The 17,654-nt window shown below is 43.0% G+C and overlaps 1 protein-coding gene across 6 annotated transcripts in view; it reads left to right on the plus strand.

The window, feature by feature from the left end:
• The window catches only part of myrf (myelin regulatory factor), a 264,892-nt gene that overhangs the window by 63,283 nt on the left and 183,955 nt on the right, over positions 1–17,654 (plus strand). For 2 of the 6 annotated variants that reach the window (XM_059975657.1, XM_059975658.1), the window contains exon 2: positions 6,378–6,446. The exons of the other annotated variants lie outside the window; for them this stretch is intronic. In XM_059975657.1, the coding sequence (XP_059831640.1) occupies positions 6,413–6,446 (34 nt within the window). In that variant the 5' untranslated portion in view covers positions 6,378–6,412. The remainder of the gene's footprint in view (positions 1–6,377; positions 6,447–17,654) is intronic. 6 annotated transcript variants of the gene reach the window in all.

Consider the following 17,654-nt stretch of genomic DNA (forward strand, 5'->3'; position numbering starts at 1 on the left):
AGGGCTGATCGGAGGCTCGAAGTTTTCGGACGGACTCGGAGTTGCCTGTGGTTGGGGCTCCCAGAGTGCTGTATCGGCAAGCTGCGGCGCTGGAGCTTCATGGCAGGAAGAGTTTTTCTTCCTTCTACCGTCTGCGTGAGATGATAGGCTGTCGGGACTTTGAGACTTTCTTTTAAACTGTGCCATGGACTGCTCTTTATCAGATTACAGTATTACTTTGCACTGTCGAAACAATGTGTTATAATTATGTGGTCTTTGTCAGTTAGTCTTTTATCAATTATGGTTTTGTCTGCACTGTTGAAACTATATGTTAACTATATGTAACTATGTGGTTCTGTGTAGATCTTGTAGCTTTAGGTTTGTCTGATGGGTTTGTAGTTCCTTTCCGGGGAACATGCTAAGACGGTAGCGCGATATCGATACGCAGCAGCCTCTCCGGACTCTGGATTGGGGATTGGTTTTTCTTGTGTGGTCTGTTTTGTGTTTTTTCGTGATATCATTCCGGAGAATGTTGTCTCATTCTTTAACTGCATTGTATTTGTGGTTTCTAAATGACAATAAACTGAATCTGAATCTGAATCTGAAGATTCAGGATTCAAATTTGTTTAATGTCATTTCCTGCACACAAGTATAAAGGAAGACAAAATAATTGTTACTCTGGATCCAATGCAGCACAAAAAACCCCACAAAAGATATAAATACTCAAGATAGCTTATATACATATTGTATATCCACAAAGTGACACTAGACTGTATGTAAGGTGACTGTTAGGAAATACTGAAGCAGTGGTGGAGTTGGTGGGTGGAGATGTTGATCAGCCTTACTGCTTGGGAAAATTAGCTGTTTTTGAGTCTGGTGTTCCTGATGTGGATATTACATAGTCTCTTCCCTGAGGGGAGTAGGTAAAACAGTCCATGAGCAGGGTGGATGGGATCCTTCATGATGTTACTGGTCCTTTTCTGTAAATATGTCTTTGATGGTGGGAAAGCTGTTGCTGGTGATGCATTGGGCAGTTATCAAGTTGTGCATCTGTAGAATGACGTAATTATGGATGTGCAAAACCCATCTCTCTTCAGCCTTCTCAGAAGCTGGAGGTGTTGGTGAGCTTTCTTGACTGTGCAGGATGTGTTCTGGGACCATGAGAGATGGATGTATTGTGCAATCCCAGGAGTTTGAAACTGCTTGCAGTTTCCACTGCTGTGCCAACGATGTAAAAGAGGGAGTGAGTGGTATGGATTCTCCAGAACTTGATAACCATCTCCTTTGTCTTGTTGATGCAAAGAAGAAGATACAAGCACCAGGCCTTGAGCTGTTCCACCTCCTCTCTGGAGGCTGTCTCATCACTGTTGATGATGAGCCCCACTACTGTCATTTCATTGGGGTGAACTTGACAATGCAATTGCTCGGGTGTTTGGCTGTGCAATCATGTGTGAGCAGAGTGTACGGCACACGGCCTTGGGGGAGTGGGCACCCGTGTGGAGCATGATGGGGAGGGAGGAGCGGTTGTGCAGCCTGACTATGTGAGGTCTGTTCGTTAGGAAATCCAACACCCAATTGCATAGTGGTGTACTTAGACCAAGGAGTGGAAGTTAGTCACCAAGGTCTGTGAGAGAATAGGGTGAACGCCAAACTGAAATCCAGTAACAGCATTTTGACATTAGTGCCCTTGTCTTCTAGGTGTGTTGGGGCCAGGTGAATGACAGTTGCTATGGCATCTATCGTAGGGTGGTTCTGTTAGTAAGAACATTGGTGAGTGTCTAGTGTGGCAGGAATGGGGTCTTTGATTGGTGCCATTGCCAGCGATTCAAAGCACATCATGATGATTGGCATCAGTGCCACCGGGTGTAGTCCTTTATTTCTGGAAGTGTAAAGTTCTCAGGTACGGGATGATGGTGTCTGATTTGGTGTCATGTGGGGACAGGAGCCTGGATGAGTGAAGTGTTGACGATGTTCATGAAGAGGTCAGTGAGCTGCTGTGCACACTGAGTACTCGGCCTGAGATGCTGTCTGGCTCAGGCTGCTTATGGGAATCAACCCTCTGCAGAGTCCTTCTCACATCTGCTGCTGTTACAGACAGTAGCTGCTCACTGGGGTGGGGGGGGGGGGGGTTTCAAGCACATTGTGGATGTAAGGGTGTATAATTATGGATTGTACATATTTCTTTCCGATTGTCAGCTTGTCTAGATACTGACCAGATCCTAATGACGGTAAATAAAGTGGAAGTTTTTGTGTCTCTTCCTGAGCACATTGTGGATGTAACGGTGTAAAATAACCAAGACTACTTGTTCTTGAGGCAAATGCCCGAAGCAGTGGTAATTAGCACCTGAGAATGAAACCATGTTCCCTTGTGAACCTCTGCTAGTCAGAAGACTCGAGTGTACTGGTCGCCAACCCGTTGATCGCGATCGACTGGTCGATCTTTGAGACTTTCCCAGTAGATCCCAAAAAAAAAGAAAAATAAACAATAAACAAATACTGTTGAGAGATTGTTTCCCGGTTACAGGGTTTTAGTTCCGTTCTTTCTGCCTAGTGCTCGTGTATGTAGCTCCTCTGCCCCGCACTACAGTGTACTTCAATGGTCCCCAACCACCGGGCCGCGAGGAAACAATGAGTTAGCTGCACCTTTCCTCATTCCCTGTCACGCCCACTGTTGAATACACGCAAGGTCATCAGTCACCTAAACGCAGTGACACCCTCGCGCCGGGGATCACTGGCTGGCCTCTGGCGGCCGGTGAGAATTGCCAATGCTACCGGCCTGGACCAAGGAGCGCAGACAGATGGGCGCCACCTCTGAACCTGTTTAACACACTGAATGTTCATGGGGAACCCGGTGCTACAATATTCGCAGACGACTTAATTCAGACTCAGGGTTTCATAATTAGCAGAACAGCTACCTCGCTGCGATCTACTGAAAGTCATCCCTCGAGCCAAACTTTCATTGGCCAATGGATCCTACAAGGGGGGTGGGCGCCCTGTTGCACTCCTCACTTGGTCAGTCGCTCTTTCCAGACTGCGACCACCGCGGCCCCAGTACGGGAACAGCCGCACCTGGCCAAGGCCGCAGGTGGCCGGGCGGGAGGCTGTCTAATGAGGCAATGAAGCCCTCAAAACTGCTTCGGCACCTTGAGTTCAAGCACCCTGCACTTAAAGACAAACCCACTAAGTTTTTTCAGTGGAAAAAATGTGAGCAAGCGGTTCAGCAGCTAAGTGCTGAGCGCCACGAAAAGTAAATTGTGGAATAGACTGGACACAAGGAACCTGCTTCGAGTATTGCTGTATTCCAGTCGTGTTTAACACCTCCACCCCCGTCGGCCGATCCACAAGAATATTGTCAATATTAAACCGGTCTGCGGTGCTAAAAAGGGTGGTGACCCCTGGTGTTCATACATTATCTCTGCTTCCGGGTTAGGGTTTTTTTTTACTTCCGGTCTTTTCTGCCCTGGTTCGCATGCGTGTGACTAATCGATTTAGTAAGTCAATCTTGCCTTTCACTAAGGCCGAGGTAGGGGATCTTGAGCTTAAAAAGGTTGGTGACCACTACTCTAGTACGAAGATTTGGGCCAGCAGTCCCCTACCACAGTGAAGGAAAGTTGCACTACCTCTCCAATGAGATACTAATCAAGGACAACTTGCTGTCTGGGGTGGATGTGAAATAGCTACCAACTGAAGTATAATAAGGGAGTTTCGTTGATTTCAACTTCCAGTAATGTCCTCCCCTTCACAATTGCCCATCCCTTCCCTCTCTCACCTTATCTCTTTGTCTATGCATTGCCTCCCTCTGGTGCTTCTCCTCGCGTTTCTTTCTTCAATGACCTTCTGCCCTCTCCTATCAGACTCTCCCTTCTCCAGCCCTGTGTCTCTTTCACCAATCAACTTCCCAGCTCCCTACTTCATCCCTCCCTCTCCCGGTTTCGCCTGTCACCATGTGTTTCCCTCTCCCCTTCCCCCCACCTTTTAAATCTACTCATCACCTATTTTTCCCCAGTCCTGCCGAAGGGCTTCAGCCCGAAATGCTGACTGTACTCTTTTCCATAGATGCTGCCTGGCCCGCAGAGTTCCCCCAGCATGTTGTGTGTGTGCTGCTCAGATGGTGACAACTCACTGGGTGAAAATCAGCTGAAGTTGTTCCTATGCTGCAGCAGTGAATATACTTAAAAACTACTCCATTGGCTCTTGGGTCTTTGGAAACTCCTAAAGAGACCATGAATTATTTAAATTGAGATCCTTTTCCGTATTTTTCTTTGATCAGCTTCTGTTGTGTTGGGGGGACCCTTGGAATTTTATAGAACACATCTTTGAAATCAAGGGCAGTTAATATCCCTTCCTTTGTTACTCAGCTCTGCACCATATCAGAAGCACAGATGCCGATGGCAGGTTCTGGCAAAACCAGAATTCAGAGGTAGATCTCATTCTTGCTGTGCAACTGTTAGTTGCTTCATCAGTGAATACTCAAGATACTCCATTGGTGTTTCAGAGACTTTGTGGAGAGGTGTTTTGTTCTCCTAGACATGCTTTAGGTCTGGGTAAGGAATGCCTGGGCTTTTCTTCCACCTGTTATGTGGATATCAGTGTCACTAGAATTTGCTTAGGGAAACAATTTACTTCTGGTTATGGGTCACAAGAATGCCAGGTAAATCCCAGAGGTTTTGCTTATCAGTGGAAGTTAAACTCTGTTTCTTCTTGCAAAAATGTTACTTCTGTTTGCTGTGCCTGCAGCATGAGCACTGGTAAGGAGGCTTGCTCAAGTACAGCTGTTTAGTTTTGTTAGTTTAGCTCCTGCCACTTAAACAGTTCCTTCCACTGCTACTGCCCAGTACTATTCCTGTTCTGTGGAGTCCATTAGCAGGAATTTCTCCTCCTCTCTCCCTATTACACACTTTATGAATCCATAAGGTGCTACAACATGAGGACAGACTTTTTAGCCCACTACATCCATGGCAACCATCCGTTCTCCCCAAATCATCATTATCAGTTCTCTCCCCACCCCCAGCATCTCAATTCTTCTACCACCCACCTACACCGGGACAATTTACAATAACCAATTACATGGTTATCTTCATTTAAATAATTATCTTCTTATCAATATACATAACCTCACACTTTTACACCTAAAACTCCATTTGCCTCAATTTCACCTACTCATTCAACCTATCTATATCCAGTTCCAGAGCCTTAATATCTTTATCACACCATGTCCTCCTGCCTGCTATTGTGGCATTGGCAATTTGGATGACACACTGCCTCTTTCTGTAGGTCATTAATGCAAATTGTAAATAATCGAGGACTAAGAACCAACCCTTGTGGCCCTTGTTACACCATTCCAGCCCAAAAAAGCACATTTATTTTGTCTCTCTGTCTTGAGTCTGATAGCCAATCTTCAGCTTAGGCTTTAGCTAATTAAGCTCCCTGATACCATGAGCTCTTATTTTGTGAACCCATCTTTTACGTGATACCTTGTCAAGTGACTTCTGAAACTCTAAATACACCACATGTACAGGTCATATTCTCATTCTCTTTCAACTCCTGTTTACTCTTCACTCAGTGAATTCTAGCAAATTTGTCAAATGCCTTTTCCCTTTCAGAAAACTAGGTTGACTTGGCTTGATTACACTGTTTTCTAAATAACTAGCTATTTCTTCCTTGATTATAGGCTCTGGCATATCGCCAATAATAGGTGATAACATACCTATAAATATTCCCTTTGCTTTCCTCCCTCCTTGAACAATAGAGTGAAATTTTCCACTCCACTCGCACCTTCCTAGAATTCAATTAATTTTGAACAATCTCAACCAATAGCCTCATTATCTCTGGAACCACTTGCATTAAAATCCTAGGTGCAGTCTGTCAGGATCTGGTGACATGACTGCCTTTTGTCCCATCAGTTTTGCTAATTTCCTGACCTTTATGATAGTGATTGTGACTAGTTCTTCCATAATGTTTAAAATTAACCCATTAAAAATCTTAGGGAAGTTCGCTATTTCCTTCCTCCTTATTAACTTGTTAGTCTATCAGTACAGGTTCTTGTAAAAATCCCAGTCCCAGTCTTTGATTTAATATTTTTATGACCTGTTTTGTTAACCATGGATGGTTTAGTTTTCTCCTGGGATTTTCCTTAATTGGTATATCCTGGAAAATGATTAAATTAAAAAAGAGAACTTTATCTTCCTTTATAATGCCGGCTCGCTTTTTCACTTTTGGTTTTGATATACTCTTCTCCCTCCCCCCACTTCATGTCTCAACTCCATTTCAATATCCCTTACATCTTCACTCATTTTCCCTTCCCCATTTCATTCTCTGCTTCTCAAAGTTCGACGTTAATTTATTATCAAAGTATGTATATGTCACTGTATACTACCCTGGGATTTATTTTCTTGCAGGCATTCACAGTAGATACAAAGAAACAATAAAATAAATGGAAACTACACAAAGATGGACAAACAATCAAGGTACAATAGACAACAAACTGTGCAAATGCAAAAAGAAAAACAAATGATAAATAAATGAATAATATTGATGAGGTGCGTTGTAGAGTCCTTGAAAGTGAGTCTATAGGTTGTGGAATGGGTTCAGTGTTGAGGTGAATGACATTAGCTACTCTGGTTCAGGAACCTGATGGTTGAGGTGAAATAACTGTTCTTGAACCTGGTGGTGTGGGTCCTAAGGCTCCTATACCTCCTTCCTTAGATAATGCAAACGAGGTTCAAGAACAGTTTCTCTTCTCTTCAACTTTCATTTTCATTTCTGCACTTGCTGTCTCTCTCTCTCCCCCTCCCTCTCTCTTTCCCTTCCTCCCCCCTTTCCTTCTCACTCTGTCAGCTTTCCCATTGTCTTTCCCATTACTATTTCTCATCTTGCTGCGTTGCCATGGAAACCACTTCCTATGCTTCTCACTTTTTTTCTCCAACCTCCATTCCTCTCTTATTCTCATTTTTCCCTTCCACTTTGTCCAACTCACTCTGACAATCTTCCTATAAATAAAGTTGCAAAGTGCATTCTGCAGCTATTTAATTATTTTCGAACTTTCTATTAGAGATGAGAAAGAATTTTAGACCATTGAACATAGAACAATTATTTGGTCCACGGTGTGTGTGGCAACCATGCCGCCAGTCCAAACTAATCCCATCTGCCAGCACATCATCTGTGTCTCTCCAGTCCTTGTTTGTTCATGTGCCCATCTAAATGCCTTTTAGAAATTGCTTTTGTATCTGTTTCCATCACTTCTTCTGACAGCATGTTCCAGGCTCTGTGTTAGAAGAAAATTGCCTTCAAAATCGCCTTTAAACTATCCCCCTTACTGGATGCTTTACCCTGTAGTATTGACATTACAGTTTGGAGAAAGGTCTTGTCTCCCCTATCAGTGCCTCTCATAAGTTTATATGCTTCAGTCAGGTCATCTCTCAGCCTCCTGGTGCTCCAGAGAAAGTAATCCAGGTTTGTTCTACCTGGAGCTCTGATCTAGGCAACATCTTGATGAACTTCCCTTGTTATTTCTTGGAGCTTAAGCATTAGACATGCGGTGATATTACTGTGGCAAATTCCATAAGAGTACTGACTGTATGTTGCTCTATTGTTCGGGAGAAGTGTGGAAGCTATTTTTTGCAATGTAAACCTTGTGTAGTTCCAAATGTGGCACCCTAACAGAAGAAATTCAGTAGCTGGCCGGAGCTGGTTTGATATTCTTGTTGTTTTATGCTGTGGTAATGGTGGGGGAAGGGGTTGAGACGAAACCACGGAACAGGCTGTCATTTGTCTGAGTACATGGTCCAGGACAGCTTCCAGTCAGTGGTCACAGTGAATGGGATTACCATGCAGTAATCAGAAATGTGCTGAGTTTGTAGGAAGGCTCAAGTTCAGGTTCTGTTTGTCTGTCTGTGTGTGTATCCAAAATGCTTAAGGAGCCAAGCAAACCCAGCCGAATGCAGGGTGCAACCGAGTTTTACCATCAGATTGTTTTGCACTTGAATACGAGGGTAGTAGGAGCTAAAAGAGTTTGAAACCTTTTTTTTGAACTTACCTGCCATTTTATTAAAGTGGCTGATTTGCTAATGCATTCACACTCACTTGTCTCAGTCATTTTTCTCCAGATTTATCTCCATTTGCTTCTCATTCTTTCAGCCTGCATTTCAATCTGCTTCTGCTTTCTCCCCACCTTGTGATCTCCTTCTGGTGTGCAGTCCCTCACAGCTTCTCGCCCTTTCTCCCTGCCCAGTTCCTGACAGCATCTGACAACTGATAATCAAATGTCAACTGATCTGGCCTGGATGAATTGGAATCAAAGATTGGTAGGCAAAGCCGTAAATGGGCAGTTTTAAGAGGAGATGATTTAATGACTCAGTAATTCCCTCAAGGGGAAAAGTCAGGGTAATTTCTCTGAGTAGTAAAAGAATAAAGAATAAAATAAAGTTTAAAAAAACATGCAAATGACTTCCTCAGGTTTAAAATAAAAGTCAGTAACAGCCTGAATAAAATGAAGTACAAATATTGGCTATAAATGTATTCACACAGTCTGAAAGAAGCAATGTCATGCTGTTGAAAACCTGAGGCACTTTTCCTCTTGTCTAAGAGTCCAATCGGAAAATATATTTTGTATTATTTGGGTGAGGTTTTCATTGTCTACCCCTTCTATTTTGATGTGGAACTGCCCCAAATAATGTAGAATTCGCTCAACATACGAAGTTTGTCTGCTGTGGGATAATTCAGTCGCTCTGTTGTAGGAAAAAACTATAATGTCATTTGCCCATAGAGTAACCAATTTTAACTGAAGTAGCATGTTACTGCTGGAACACAGCCCAAACAGCAGTGCCTGATTGAGACCTCTGATCTTCTACAACCTCATATAAATCTCCTGTGTGCCATGACTGCTATCTTTGTGCAGTTCCGGACCATGAGCACACGTGGTGCCAAGTGGCCATGGTAGGAAGATGCTGCTGCTGGTCTATTTTCACATCTGTTGGCTGCTGTTGCTTGAGGGAGGTCTCTCCAAGCCCACACTCAAGGAGAGAAGAACTCATCTATTTTTCCCCTTCAGTTCACAGGCTGAGTGGGCACAGTTATTTGTCTGCTTACAGGCTCAACCATCATGCAGGCTTCAAAGTTTATTTTATGGAGGAGTCTGGCAAAGTCTGTCAGCAGTACCTGGCTATAGCTTGGGAGGATGTGGTTCATATACACAAAGAACAGGATTCACATTCCTCACCAGCCGTCATGATCCCTCTGCCTCCCTAAGAGAGCTCTTCCAGCCCATGTCCTATCATAACATATTTATTCAGTTGTAATGCTCAAGTATTGCTGGCATTGCAAGATGCCTCTTGAAGAGTTGCTGCCAGGATTAGTTGCACCTGCTGGGCTACATGCTGAGAACTACAAGAAGTTGCAATACCTCATTCAGGCGTGCTGTGTTGAAATTGACACCATGAAAAGGTAACACTTGTGTGGAGGCAGAAGCATGCCTGAAATTAAACTTTTAAGGGATGCTGCCAATGTCTCAGTAAAATGGAGACACTGAATGGAGTAAAAATTGATAAAGATTGGTACTAGAGAGCTGCCAGTGCTTAAACTAAACATCACCAAGTCTGATAGAATGATGCATCCTAGATTACTGAGATAAATGCAGATGGAAGCTGAAGAGTTACTGAAGATAATTTTCCAATCCTTTTTCAATAAAACGGTGGTGTCAGAGGAGTAGAGAATTGAAAACATTTGTTCAACAAGAGGTGCAAGGACAAAACCATGTTTGACATTTTAACCCCAATGATTGGGAAGCAATTACTGTGGAGGATTATTTTATCATTAATCAGTTTGTGGGATGCAATGTCATTGGCAAGACTGGCAGTGCTGCCAGGCTATTTTGGAGGACAATTGAAAGTCAACCACGTTGGTGGGTCTGGAGCTACATTTTCTCCAGCAGGGGTAAGGATGTTAGCTGTGGCAGATGATATGTTTTTGGGTTTGCAGAAGATTTTTGATGAAGTCCCACACAAAAGACTAGTTGTTGTGCTTGCAATCCAGTAAATGGAAAGGGTAAAGTCTGTTTGATAAGCAGTTTATGGATAAAAAGCAGAGAACTGCAGGAAACTATGGCTTTTAATTCAGAGATATTTCAGTCAAATTGTGTTTAATTAATGATCTCATTCTAAAGGCATCCCAAGGTAGCATTAATCAGTGTATGACATTTTACTGTCAGTGGGAGGGAGAGAAGAATGGATCTAAGGCAAGAATTTAAAACTTAAATAAGGGCAAATATGGAAGCATGAAAGACAGTGCAGAAAGTGAACTGGCAAAATTAGATTAAGCAGATGAACAGACCTGATACAATGGCATTTATTTGAGGGGATATTTCAGAATCTACAGAATGGATACATTTTAAGGGAAAAAGAAATTCCAAGAGGAGAACCTACAGTCTGGGATTAACTAAGAACTGTAAAAATAGTATCAAGCTAAATGGTGAAAGATTGCAGAGCACTGAGTGCAGAGAGATCTGCCTGATTCATGAGAGGATAGTATGTAGGTACTGCAAATAATTAGGAAAGATATCAGATTGACATTGTTTATTGTCAGTGAAATTAAAAGAAAAGTTCAGAGTTTATGCCTCAGCTGTACAGGGTGCATCTCTCTAGGTGGGGCCATATTTATAGTTCTTTGTACAGAGTTGGTCTCTATACTTAAGGAAGAATGTGTGTACACAGAAACATAGAAAATAGGTGCAGGAGTAGGCCATTCAGCCCTTTGAGCCTGCACTGCCGTTCAGTATGATCATGGCTGATCATCCAACTCAGAACCCTGTACCTGCTTTCTCTCCATACCCCTGATCCCTTTAGCCACAAGGACCATATCTAACGTTAAAAGTACGTACTTTAAAAGTAGTTCAAGAAAGAACAAGAGGGGAATTTGATTGAATGATATAAGATTCTCTGAGGTATTGTCAGGATGCACGTGGAGAAGATATTTTCTCCCAAACAAGAGAAAATCTGCAGATGCTGTAAATCTGAGCAACACACACAAAATTCTGGAGGCAGCATCTATGGAAAAAGTACAGTCGATAACTTGAGTTCCTCCAGCATTTTGTGTGTTATGCTAAGATATTTTCTCCTGTGTGTTATCAGGAACCAGGAATCACTGTTTAAAATTTAAGGACAGAGTTAAGAATATTTAGAACTTTCCCTCAAAACTTGTTGGAAACAAAATCTTTGAATATTGTAAGACACTTGTTGATAGATATTGGATAAACAAAGAAGAGAAATATTACAATGGGAAGATGAGAATAATAAGTTGTAACAGATAAGCCATCATTTACTTAAATGTCTTGAAGTCGGTTGATCTATTCTCACTCCTAATTTCTGTCTGTGTTTCAATGTGAACTCTTGGATTGATTCTGGAACTTTTTTTTTGGTTGATTTAAATACTAATGACAGACATGGGCAGGCAGAGAAAAATGTCCACAATTTTTGACAGAAATGTTTATGTGTGATAAAGAGTGGGGAGAATAGTTTTAGCTTTAAGAAGATGGATTGAGGGAGGGGCAAATGTGGTGAACTACATCTGGACACGCCCCCTGCTGACTGCTCCTGTGGCTCCTCCCACAGACCCCTGTATAAAGGCGATTGAGGCCTGAGCCCGGCCTCTCAGACTCCAGGATGTAGTATGGTGGTCACTCACTGCTTGTTCCTTCTTCCAGTCAATAAAAGCTGATCTTTCGCCTTTACGTCTCAGAGAGAGTGATTGATGGTGCATCAGCAAACATGTGGCAGATGCAATTTACTGCAGAGAAGAGTGATTTGGGAGTTTAGGGAGATCTGGTATGTCACTAAATTTATAATTGTGTACCGTGGGGAGCATTCTGACTGATTGCATCTCCATCTGATGTGGAAGTGCCAAGACACCAGATTGGAAAAATCTGCAAATGATTATAACCTCAGCCACCTCCATCATGGGCACTAGCCTCCCCACCGCTGAGGATGTATTCAACCAGTGATGCTCTAAGAAGGTGGCATCCATCATTAAGGACGCTCACCACCCAGGGCATGCCCTTTTCTCATTACTAGCATTAGAGAGGAGAAACAGTAGCTTGAAGATGCACACTCACCAACAGATTTCTGAATGAACAGCAATCCCCTGAACACTACCTTTTACTCAGGCAATACACACCAAACGCTGGAGGAATACAGCAGGCCAGGCAGCATCTACAGAGAAAAGCAAACAGCTGACTTTTCAGGCCATCAACTGTTCATTCATTTCCATAAATGCTGCCTGACCTGCTGAGTTCCTCCAGCATCTGCAGATTTTCTTGTGTTTGTGCTAGCATTTGCTCTCTTTTTTGCACTACTTATTTATTTTTTATAAGTTATAGTAATTTTTTATACATTGTACTGAGCAGCTGCCACAAAACAGATTTCATGACAGTGGTAATAAACCAGATTCCTATTCTGATTCTGCCGTAACAAGTAAATGAGAGACTAATGGTACTGGACTGAAGGAATAGGGACATGGGCATAAATCCTCAAAGGTGGCAAGAAACACTGAGAAAGTGGTTATTAAAGCATATGACTTTACAGAGACATGGTTTACAAAACCACAAAGTTACGTCCAATTCTGGTCATTACACCCTAGGAAGAATGTATTTACCAGAATAGCTCTGGAATTAGGGATTTCAATCACAAGGGTTATTTCTGGGATTATTCTCCTTGGAGCTGATACAGGAGTATAATGGATTTAGAGTAAATAGAAAAATGCTTTTTCCCGTACAGGAGGGCTTAAGAAGCAGAGGGCATGCAGGTTTACAGGAATTGTCACAGTCGGGATAGCACCACCCAAGAGCAAGTAATCATATAAGAAGACAGATAATAATGCAACGGTTTATTGTTCCCCTTCAAGTGCAGTCAAACTGAATTCCTTGCACATCACCAGGGATGAATGAAAGATCATTCTGCATTTTGATTTGGAAAATGCTGTTTCAAGATCTGGTGGTGTAGAGGCAGTTGTTTTACCTATGAGATATTTTTTCAAGATGGCCAACTCAAATATTGGTTACACTGGAACCATTACAGCAAATGGCTTTGAATTACAATATAGGTGGCTGTCAGGGCTGCTGGGGTTATATTGCTTTCTTTGGTATTTGAAAGAAGAAAAGAACATCTATTGGCAGAAGTCCTATTCTGACTCAAAGCCATTTGGGCAGTCAGGTTAACTCAGACGATCTTTGAAAGAGCCTTTGCAGAACGGACATGGCTTCTTGTACTGTGATTCAAAGATTTCAAGCACTTGGGGATCAAAACGCTGTCTGCAATCTGTAGCAATATCCTATTTGCAACATTGGTCAGAAACACATCATTTCTAACCAGTTTTACAACTATTGCATGTGTCTTTCTTTCAATGTTCCCAAATCTGAATATTAAGAAGAGGGATGGCATTGGAGGAGTGATGGACAGCGGTGGTACAGTCCTCAGAGACATGAGATTCAGCAATACTATCTCAATATTCAAGATTCCAGATTGTTTAATGTCATTTCCAGTACACAAATGTAAAGGAGAATTAAATAATTGTTACTCTGCATCTGATGCTACATAAAAAAACACACAATAAAATAAAGAACACAATAACAATTTAGAAACACAATGAATATAAATACACAAGATAGCTTACACATAATTTGAATGTATGCCCATAAAGTGATGCTAGGCACAGGTGTGTTTGTACATCAGGTGACTGGAAGGAAATGATAAAGTTGTGGTGATTCGGGTGTAGAGGGGTGGGTTACTGGGTGCAGATGTTGATCAGCCTTACTGTTTGGGGAAATTAACTGGTTTGAATCTGGTGATCCTGGTGTGGATGCCTCGTAGCCTCCTCCCTGATGGGAGTGGGACAGACAGTCCATGAGCTGGGTAGGTGGGATCCTTCATGATGTTACTGGCCATTTTCTGGCACCTTTCCTTATATATGTCCTTGATGGTCGGTAGGCTGGTTCTGGTGATGCATTGGCAAGTTTAGACTATCGGTTGTAGAGCCTCATCTCCATTGCAGTGTAGTTTCCATACCATGCAGTGATGCAGATAGTTAGGATGTTCTCTACTGTCCATCTATAGAATGATGTGAGCACGGATGTGCTAAGTTCAGCTCTCTTCAGGAAGTAGAGGCATTGGTGAGCTGTCCTGATTGTGTAGAATGTCTTCTGGGACCATGAGAGGTTGTGTGAGATGCACACTCCCAGGAGTTTGAAACTGCTCACCATTTCCACTGCTGTGCCACGGATATAACGGAGGGCGTGAGCTCTCCTGAGGTTGATAACCATCTCCTTTGTCTTGCTGACATTGAGGAAGAGGTTATTTGCCTGGGATCAGACCTCAAGCTCTCCCACCTCCTCTCAGTAGGCCACCTCATCATTGTTAGTGATGAGTCCCACCACTTTTGTGTCATCAGCAAACTTGACAATGTGATTATTTGGGTACTTGGTCATGCTGTCACGTGTGAGCAGGTTGTACAGCAATGGGCTCAGCACACCAGTGTTGGGGATGATGGGGACGGTGAAGCGGTTGTACACCCAGACAGCCTAATGTCTGTTAATTAGGAAGTCCAACACCCAGCTGCCCAGTGGTGTATTTAGACTGAGGAGTACGAGTTTGTTCACCAAGGTCTGTGGGACAATAGTGCTGAATGTCCAACTGAAATCCAAAAACTGCATTCTGACATTAGTGCCCTTGTTTTCTATGTGTGTTGGGGCCAAGTGCATGACAGATGCTGTGGCGTCTGTCGTAGTGTGGTTCTGTCGTCAAGCATATTAGTGAGAGTCTGATGTAGCAGGAGTGAAGTTTTTGATATGTGCCATTACTAGCCATTCGAAGCATTTCTTGATGATGGGCACCAGTACCACTGGGCGGTAGGTGTTTAGTTCTGAACGTGTCCAGGACTTCGGTAGAGCTCAAAATTCAAAGTAACTTTATTATCGATGTACATATTTATCACTTTATATAACCCTGAGATGCATTTTCTTGCAGGCATATACAGTAAATAGAAGAAATACAATAGAATCAATGGAAAACCACACCCAACAGGAAGAACAGGCAATCAATGAATAAGGGACACTAAACTGTGCAAATACAAAAGAATAATAATAATAATAAACAAATAAGCAATGAGTATCAAGAGCATGGGATGACGTCATTGAAAGTGAGTTCATAGGTTGTGAGAACATTTCAGTGATGGGGTTTGTGACGTTACTCCCTCTGGCTCAAGATGGTTGAAGGGTAACAACTGTTCCTGCACCTGGTGGTGTGGGTCCTTGTGATCAGGGATGATGGTGGCTGAGTTGAAGGATGGGTGTGTGATGTGCTGAAGGTGTCTGTGCAGACGTTAGTGAGCTGGTGTGTACTCAGCCTGAGATGTTGTCCGGCCAGGCCATCTTGCACGGGTTGTCTCTCTGCTGAGTCCTTTTCACACCTGCTGCTATTACAGACGGTGGCTGCTCATCTGAGAGCGGGGTAGCTTTCATGGCCGGTGTTCAGTTGGATGCCTCGAGGCGTGTATAAAAGTTGTTTAGAGTGACAGGGAGGGAGGCGTCACTGCCACGGTCAATGCTGTTTTTCCTTGCGCGGTCAGTAATGCCCCTGATGCCCAGTCACGTACGCCAGGCATTGTTATCAGACAGGCGTTCCTGAATTTTTTGAGCCTAGGCGGCCTTTGCCCTCTCAATGCCATTGATGAGACTTCTCCTGGCTGTTCTGTGACCAGACTAAAAGGAAGTACTCCAGGCTTTTATCATGGAACACACCTGAGCCAGCAGCCAGGGCTTCTGGTTGAACTGTGAGATGTCTGTTTTTGAGGTTCCAACGTTGTCTACACACTTACTGGAAACAGATGAGGCACATTCCTCAAGGTCTGTGTCCTCTCCATTCTTGAATGTCTGCCATTCAAAGTAGTCCTGAAGCATATAGATGCAAATGCTTCCATTTACAATATCAGACGGGAGGTGTGGACCATGCACGAATCTAGCTGTGATTCCCGTGAACGTGTCATTCAGCATACAGCTAGTTAAGCTCTCAAACCCCGGAGTCTGGCTGCTCACTCCTGACCTGTAACCTCTCCCTGAGTCAGTGCGCTGAAGATCTGTCACTTTTCCACTCAAACATCTGTAAGCTTTTAGAGAGGATCCCAGCAACTAAGCTGTTAGCCGATTCCTCCTCCTAACCCCAATGACATTTGTTAATAAGGCAGTGCGAGGTGAGATATCAGACATCTTGCAGAGAGAGAGAATTCTAATAATGAAAGGTTTCTGCAACACCCCAGTCTCATGTTACAGCTGCTCAACTGCGTGGTCTCAATTCAGTATCCCAAAGGTTCTTCCAGCAGTCCTTATTAATCCAGTGCGGATTCAGAGCTCCCTGCACTGAGCTGAGCTCTTTTTGTTGTTGTCTCTGTTACTACTAATCAATGTTTCCAATCTTGGAAAGTTTGTACTGCATTAGTTTAGGCTAATGCATTATCTGAGGAGATTGTTCTCTGATTGAATGGACCATATTATTTCCGTTTTCTCTGTTCAGTGATTTCATGATATATCCCTGCCACCTCTGTCAGGCTGGATCGTCAGATCCAATTGTGGGCTGCTAAAGTGACTTCTCTTCCCTGCTCAGAGGGTGGCGAGAACTGCAATGTGGTCCGCTGATCACTGAGCTAACCTTTCTGAGCGGCTGCCGGCCTGGGGTTAGAATCTCCTGGCCTTTGCATTGAAGGACACCCACAGTAATTCGGCAGTCCAGCTCTGCCTGTGCAGCTGAATGATTAGATGGCTCTGGCTGAGTGAGATCCCAACTATTCCCATGGTCCCGGGCTCTGTCTGTGACTCCTGGGGTGAGACAATGTTTGTGTAGTTGGGGAGCAGATTAACTTTGCCTACATTGTGGGCTTCTGTAGTCTTTTGCCCAAAATATTAGCCAACAAAGTAGAGGTAATGGATGTGTGTTGGGAAATCATTAAAATGAAAATAGAAGTTGGCCTTCACATATTTTAAAGATCTTTCTAATGCCTGTACCCCCCTTGACGATTGACGGGAAAACTATGGTGCATTTTTCGTAGCGGTGAAAGATGAGTCAGAAGCTAACAATGGACAGAGCTGAGAGGGTTGCTGTCCTGCACCCTGCTCCTTCCAGATCTGGTGAAAGTGGAATGGACTCATTCAGGTGTTTGGTGGGTTTTTGACAATGGGTCATCGCCACACACAACTGGGAAGTCATCCAGACAATCTGTCTTAACAAAATGCACAAATGTCACCATGTCCAAGTTATGTTTCAGTAACTTTGCCACTAGTGAAGGCTGAGGTGCTCATGTATGAACATGGAAAAAAAGTTGCACATGATGAAAAATTGGAGGAAAATCCAATGTTGAGGGTGAGTAATTACAGGAGAGCATGAATATACATAGAATGGGCAAATAATTGTAAAAGAATTTCAACATTGAAAGGCGCAGTGTAGTACATTTTGACAGAAAGAATAGGAAGTCAACTTAACACATACCTGTAAAGTACAAGTTTAGGTAGGGTAAAAGAACAAAGTGATCCAGGAATGCAAATACATCATTATCAAGAGTTGTATCACTAGGTGAGCAATATTACAAAAGAAACAAATCAAACTATTCTGTTTAAATGGATAGAACTGAAAACATGATGAATT

This window comes from Hypanus sabinus, chromosome 7 (assembly GCF_030144855.1).
Source record: "Hypanus sabinus isolate sHypSab1 chromosome 7, sHypSab1.hap1, whole genome shotgun sequence".
NCBI lineage: Eukaryota > Metazoa > Chordata > Chondrichthyes > Myliobatiformes > Dasyatidae > Hypanus > Hypanus sabinus.